This window comes from Sebastes umbrosus, chromosome 3 (genome assembly GCF_015220745.1).
Source record: "Sebastes umbrosus isolate fSebUmb1 chromosome 3, fSebUmb1.pri, whole genome shotgun sequence".
Lineage (NCBI taxonomy): Eukaryota > Metazoa > Chordata > Actinopteri > Perciformes > Sebastidae > Sebastes > Sebastes umbrosus.
In genome coordinates, this window is record NC_051271.1 from 21,443,319 (window position 1) to 21,450,641 (window position 7,323).

At 39.0% G+C, this 7,323-nt stretch overlaps 1 protein-coding gene across 8 annotated transcripts in view; it reads left to right on the forward strand.

The window, feature by feature from the left end:
• The window catches only part of LOC119485619 (LIM and calponin homology domains-containing protein 1-like), a 34,698-nt gene extending 27,581 nt beyond the window's left edge, over positions 1-7,117 (forward strand). For 7 of the 8 annotated variants that reach the window (XM_037765332.1, XM_037765331.1, XM_037765328.1 and 4 more), the window contains 10 exons: positions 1,406-1,502; positions 2,215-2,240; positions 2,473-2,586; positions 2,765-2,857; positions 2,977-3,163; positions 3,310-3,409; positions 4,514-4,588; positions 4,725-4,833; positions 5,160-5,262; positions 5,742-7,117. In XM_037765332.1, the coding sequence (XP_037621260.1) occupies positions 1,406-1,502; positions 2,215-2,240; positions 2,473-2,586; positions 2,765-2,857; positions 2,977-3,163; positions 3,310-3,409; positions 4,514-4,588; positions 4,725-4,833; positions 5,160-5,262; positions 5,742-5,767 (930 nt within the window). In that variant the 3' untranslated portion in view covers positions 5,768-7,117. The remainder of the gene's footprint in view (positions 1-1,405; positions 1,503-2,214; positions 2,241-2,472; positions 2,587-2,764; positions 2,858-2,976; positions 3,164-3,309; positions 3,410-4,513; positions 4,589-4,724; positions 4,834-5,159; positions 5,263-5,741) is intronic. The other variant, XM_037765333.1, reaches the window with a different exon arrangement.
• Positions 7,118-7,323: the final 206 nt, after the last annotated feature.

The following is a 7,323-nucleotide window of genomic DNA, read 5'->3' on the forward strand; positions in this document are numbered from 1 at the left end:
CCCGCTGAATCAGCAAACTTTCTGTTGCTGCCGTTACACAGGTTACTGTGACTCCCAGCACTGGGGTTTGCGCTGGCTGAATGCTAGTTGTTACAGCTAACTCTGGTGAAGTAGTCTCCTGATGGCGGGGAGGACGATTTCTCCTTCTCGTTTTTCGTTTCTGCCACTTTGGATTTAATCCAAAAACAAACTATCACAACCACAGACTGTATATAAAGATGGATGACATGACAGCTCCCCAAAAGTGAAGCCAAAACATCTCGATCGCCCCCTGGTGGCTGGCTGCAGTATAGGTCATAAAGCCCGGCTCCAAAGTACACCGTCAGCTAAATCTTTCCCAAAGATGGTTTCTGTCATTTTAGGTAGTTCTTATCATGCTGATGTATGTTCAAGTGTTCATTTTCTTGATAAGTTTGCGCAGACTCTGACGTCAAAATCTCAAGATGGTAGCTGCTGTATCTGGGATATTTTGGCTTCACTTTTTTACAGTGTGAGGAAGTGGAGACGCGCTGTACATCTATACATACACTCTATGATCAAAACGTACACGGACCCTGCTACATTGACTCATTATCGCTTCTCGAAGTATAAGTGGTATAGCAAGCTAGCTGTTTAGCACGCTCATTACAGTAAATATCTCTGTAACACAATACATAGACGTCTTTCACATAACGCCAACACTGTAACCTCTTCACATTCTGTTGATAATGTTAGCTCATTTTTTAAATGTTTTAAACTAAAATTATAGCCAGATCTTACACATTGCACCTTTAATGTGCCGTTTGGGAAATTTGTTTTAGCCCCCACACTGCATTACAAAAACAATACATATGACATACAGTTCAGACATAAAACATAAAAAAAGACATTGAAAACAATTAGAAGAAATTCAATGCTACACACAACCACACATGGCTATTGCACAAACCCAGAGTCAGAGGCATTTTTTTACCTCCCTTAGTTTAAAACTCCAAAATTAAGTAAAAATGAATGTTTTATTGTGGCTCAATCTTATTTGGGGAACTTTATATCGTCTTAAAGAGGGTAGAAGTTGTAATTGTATGGAACAGAGGAGACATGAGCCTGACCTGAAACACTCCTCAGCTGTTCACTCTGATGGATGTCCTATGTAAAACAAGTTTCCAGTAACCTCGGGTTGATTTTAATATTGTATTTACATGAACTGAAGCCAGTGACTGCCTGAAGGAAAAACACAGTAAAACAAATCAAAACAACTATAGTATATTATATAGTATTGAATACTGGTCAGCAGTAATTCAAGTATATGTGATCTGCACTAAATCTAAATACAAGCACGGTCCATTCATATCAATAGAGACAAAATAATTATAGATCCACTTTCCAGTTAAGGTTTCATTCATTTGGTTGAATATTTGCCTTTCAGGTCAACGGTACTTCTGAGTTTCCTGGGAGTCCAGTGGAGGAGGCTCAGCCAGCAACATCACCAAACAGCATGCAGGAATATTCTCCCACTGTCTCAGGTAAAACTGTAAATTATAGTATATAATATAGTATAGTTTACAGCATGATTTTCACTGGAGGTATTCTGTATAATTTCTTTTAGCATATTCTTCTGCACTATATTATCATTGTTGCTTTTTATATATATTTATATATGCTAGGGTTGTAACGGTATGATAACCATCTCAGAAAATATCAGTGTTTCACGGTGTACGGTATTACACCATTATTGTTATTATTGTTATTATTATTATTATTAGTTACATTGATTCTTAAAGAACAGAACATGCCTTATAACTGAAGTATGTTAGTTTACATGTTAGCAGCACTATAGCAATGAAAAAATAAAATCAGGTAATTAGGTGATAATTCGCAAGTAACCTATTTAAAATTTCTTTGGAATTACTGCCAAAAATATTTACCTCAAAATGTATCGAAAATTACTTTATTATTATTATTATTTAATAATTATATGCTAAAATAGCATACAAATTACCAGCTATTGGGAAATAGCGGACTATAATTATTAAATAATGTTTATAATAATGTAATATTTGTTCAACTTTGTTGTCCTTGTTTTTAGCTGTATGTCTATTTCTATCTTCCTGTAAATTGTTCTGTGTGTAAGTAAATTGAGAGCAACTTAAAACCGGAGTCGTTGTATGTGCACACATAAAGCTGATGTTGAATCTGATATACATAAATTGTTATCTGTGTCTTTTTCTGCCACAGAGGGACTTGAGGAGAGCAGTGTGACTGTGAGTATCTCTCAGCAGCTCCAGCTTGTTTTTTTTCTGTTTCTCCTTCATTCCTAAATTTGACCCTGTCCTGACCCTTCGTCTCCAGTGGTCTCTGTAGTCGCTGTAGTCAGACTTGTCCTCTCACCTTTCCTCTCTTTCTGTCCTTTTGGTCCGTATACGTGTGTGTGTGTGTGTGTGTGTGTGTGTGTGTGTGTGTGTTTGTGGGTGATTGTCGGTCGGGTCTGGGTAGATTGAGACCCCCATGTTGAACTTGGCTAAACGTGTTAATCACTGGGTCTGGGACCCCAATGAGGAGCGTAAACGCCTGGAAAGTTGGCAACAGGAGCAGGAGCGCCTCCTACAGGTACACTGGAGGAATGGTGTGTATGTGCATGGCGCCACGAATGTTCAGCAGAAAAGAGAAGGCACAGGATGTACTGGATGTGTATGTGTGTGTGTGTGTTTATATGTGTGTATTTATGTGTTTATGTGTGTGTGTTTTTGTGCATTAGGTATTTAACATGTACTATGGTTTTCTGCAGGAGCAATACCAGAGAGAGCAGGAGAAGCTGAAGAAGGAGTGGGAGAAAGCACAGCTGGAGGTGCAGGAGGAGGAGAGGAAACACAATGAAGAGGTACAATCACACACACACACACACACACACACACACACACACAGTGACAAACACATGAAATCAAAAGCATCACTCACTGCTTTAATATGTCTTTACTATTTTGTTTGTACGACTTTCAGGAGAGAAAGATCCTAGAGGAGACTGTAACACCCTTAAATCCTGCCGGCTTGTTAAACCAGACAGGGATGACTCCATCAGCTCCAGAAAATAACAAGACAGAAGGAGGAAGCGTTCCTCTACAGCAAAACGGCCAAAGAAGGGAAGGGAACGAGGATCAGCATGCAACCAAGCTGCATTTTTTCCAGGGTGAGATGCACGCAAAAATACACACATATACTGTATATGGAGGAGGTATTCACATGTGTGCATGCACAGTATATTCAATCTCAGTTCAACCATGTTGTCTTCAGAGTTTCTGTCATTTAAATTTATTTTATGATTTATTTTTGTAGATACTGCAAGTGATGGCGAACCTTTAAAGAAACAGGAAGTGTGGAAGACGGCCTCTCTGGACCGCAACCCCGGGCTAAACCAGCCACATATTGTTAAAAGGTATGCAAGGATGCTTTTGTGCACCTTTTGTATTTTAGGGTTTTCCCATATTGCTGCATTTGTCCTGAATGTATGTGAAGTTGTTCTCTTTGTTGTTTTCTTATTTCATATTAAACTGGCCAAGTACTGTTCTGCTTTCAGAGAGTCTGATCAAATGCATCGGTCTGAAGTGGCCTTTTCTATGTAACTGGATTCCAGCTAATTTGGTAGCATATAAATTAATGTATGAAGTAGTAACGCACAATTAATTGAATATAATCAGGATCACGATTTTGGCTTCCCACAATTAAATGAACTTGATCGATTGCGATATTGACGTCTAAAAATTCAATTCTGAATCTAAATTTAGGTGAAGATGAACCTTATTTTAATTCTTAATTTAGTGCAAAGATGTGTTCATTAGCAGGAATGTAGCACAACATGGAAGTGAAAGCAGTCTGTTTATTTCAATGTGCGATGCGTGTGTTTTGTATACCTATTATTAAAGGTACTGTATGTAACATTATACATGTATTAATCACTTTATATTGTGTGAACGGATTGTAACGTAACTTCGAAACTGAGACCTTCCTCAACTTTCTCGGTTGCCTTTAACTGCCTGTGGACTGATATCTATGTAAAGGAGCCACTGGATGCTTCGTAATGTTAGCTGATAAAGTAATTTGCAAACTACAAGCTAGTTAGTATCCAATGGTCCAAATAAAATATAGGAACATTACAGAACATTATGTTAGGGATAATGCCTGACGAAGGGGTCCATTATCAGGAATTAATGGACGACATGGAGAGATGTCAGGATGCTGACTGCAGTTCACTTAACGTCCACAGGTGTCATTAATAACGAGGATTTTCTGAAAGTTACATACAGTACCTTTAAGTGTTAGTTTTAGGTATTTACCATTTGAATAGTGGATTATTCTACCGTAGAGGTAACAAAAATTTGCTCATAATTTCTGAGCAGCATTTTGTTTTTTACATTAACCTTGAAAAATATATATTTTATAAATATAATAATATATTTCTTATATAACAATCATCTGAAATGTGTTACAGACATGTTGCAGATGTTTTGGATTTGGATATATATATTTTTTTTCCCCACAGGTCTGAATCACATGACGCTGTGATAAACAAACAACAGCCCTCCCCTTCATCCCCTCAGCCTCCCTCGCCCAGCAGGTAATGATGCGAGCACACATTATACACAACCACATGTCTGAAAGAAATTAGGCTTCACTGTTTAATGGAGTGAAGGTGGTTTAATGTCTGTTTTCTTCCTGTCTGTGTGTGTGTGTGTGTGTGTTTGTGTGTGTAGATGTGTTAGTGGGAAGAGACTCTGTTCTGGTTGCTCTCAACAACTGGGAAAAGGAGCCGCCATGATCATCGATACACTGGGACTGTTTTTCCACATGCAGTGTTTCAAGGTACTGTGTTATTTTAGGACACACATGCACACTATTCAGGAAATGTTATACTTTAGGCAGCATTTGACTTCTGTGTAAAGTTACAAAGCATATGGGCATCACAGTTATCTCCAGGGTGGCGTGGATACATAAAAAAGAAAGACAGAAAGGTGGCTCATATACAGATATAATTATACATACAGTATATATGATTCGTATATATGATATGCGTTTGTAAGACATATTTTACCATTTGATAGCTCATCCCTAAACAATCCTTTCTGTGTATGATGCTAATAGAGTGTGCGTGAATTGTACAATGAGTGAATTGTATTTCTCTCCGTCAGTGTGGAGTGTGTGACGGGCAGCTGGGTGACGCCACCGTAGGGACTGACGTACGGATTCGTAATGGACTGCTGAGCTGTCATGAATGCTATATTGCATCTCGGGGTGAGAACACATGCATAAATACACAAAGACACACACTTAGGGAGACTGAGACCAAGACTTTGAGGGGTTAAGACCAAGTCATGACCAAGACAAGGCAGGGCGAGACCGAGTCAAGACCAAGACCAGACCAGTGTGAGTCCCACTCTGCATGGCACACGATAAAATGTCAAACATGCAAACTATTGACACTCCTCAAAGACACTATGAAAGATCCACATTCCCAAAGAAAACAAATGGAGATTCCTCTTCATACACCTCTTTTATTACTATATATACTGTATATGTGTGTATGTATAAATTCAACATGAGAAATGTCTTGATGAAATAATCAAAAGGTATTGCAGAGGTGAATTTTATGTGTGGGAATTTTCCTCTGTTTTCTATGAGCAATCACAGTAATGACGTTAATCAGACAATGAACAGGCAATTTTGTGTTAATCCGGGCAGTTGTGGTCTTATGTCCATGTGTTTGTATGCAGGCAGAGGTCAGCCCACCACACTATGATGACCTGCATTTGAACTGGAAACCCCCAACACTGTCCTCGTCTTTGACTGGACGGAGAAGACTCACATTCTGGGATACTCTGGATAACTATTGGAATCGTTGTCTTCTTCCTGAAAAGCACAAACAGCTTTATGGATGCTACTGAGAGACGAAAACTGGACTAACATGTGGACCGAGTGACACAACATCACATGCACATTAGTACAGTACAGCGTGTGTGTGTGTGCTTATTAACTGTACACGTGTATACACTTTAACATTTTAATATGCGTAGCATGGATGTAATCAAGAAATCAGTTTAGACCTTTGCACATCCATACTCAGCACAGTTAAGACCATAAACTAAGGCTCCGTTCTGTCACAAGCTTAACATGTTACGCTAAAAGCCGTCAGTCTCAAAGTCTTGGTTCATTAACCCCCTGCTTCTGCACTGATCATGTGACTGGTTTGGGTTGGATAACCGGAAGTAGCTTGACCATTATAATGCCTTACTCATCATCATACCTTCTCATTCTTTTTGGATTTTGTTGTTTACAGTTTTGCATGAAAGAAGAACATATATAAGTTATTGTGAGTATTGCTCAGATGGAGTAGTGTGAGTTTGACGTACGTCGTTGTTATCGTCTCAACAGCTGAACTTTAACTTTCCTCTTGTATGTTGTACATCATCATGATATTTTTGAACCTTTTGGGGGAATCTGGCTAACTTACACAAGCTTGTTTCTTTAGAATTAATTTTACAGGAATGAGAATGCATGTTTTTAATTATATTATTGTTGTTCTTTGGATTTTTAAATATTTTCCCTTTAAGATGTTTTAGCCTTTGTTTATTCTCATAGACTGACCGAATCAGTGCCTTATGTAATGAATGCGAGGGCTAGCGTATGTGCAGGAGTAGTTTCACACTCACACGGACCTCTGGGTCTCGGCACATGTGTGTGTGTGTGTTTGTATGAAATCATGCATGTATAGGTATGTAAGCAGTGTGTATGATTTGACTTGAAGCACAGTTCCATACCAGCAAAAAACATTTTAAATGGATCTCCTAATCACCTGCTGTTCTCTTCCACCCCCTCCCATGAGCTAAACCAATGACACAAAGTGAATTGCTGCTTCCCTGTTAATTATTCCTCCGTATAATGACGGTTTCACAGCGTCCTATAATCTCTCCTCGCCTGCCTCTCACAAGTGTTGCCTCCCCAGAGTCTGAGCTGAACGCCTCTGTCCTTTGTGTGGCATCGCCTCTGTCTGAACACCTGACAGCGACTTCATCACTCAGAGGAGTAGAGCGCTCAATTCATTGTCTTTTATAGCAAGTGTATGTTTATCAATAAAATATTTTAAATGGGATGCTGTCTGTTTTTTTCTCTTTAGTTTTCTTTAATTAAAATGCACTTTAAGTAGGAAGGTAAGGTAATAAATCCACTATAGAAAAAAATGTAAAATGTAATGTAAACAATGCTGAGGGGAGCCGGGGTATAAATGAGCTGCTGGTCCTCTAGTAAGCCCCTGTTCTCCACCCCCCCCCCCCCCCCCCCCCCCTCTCTGTCCAATAT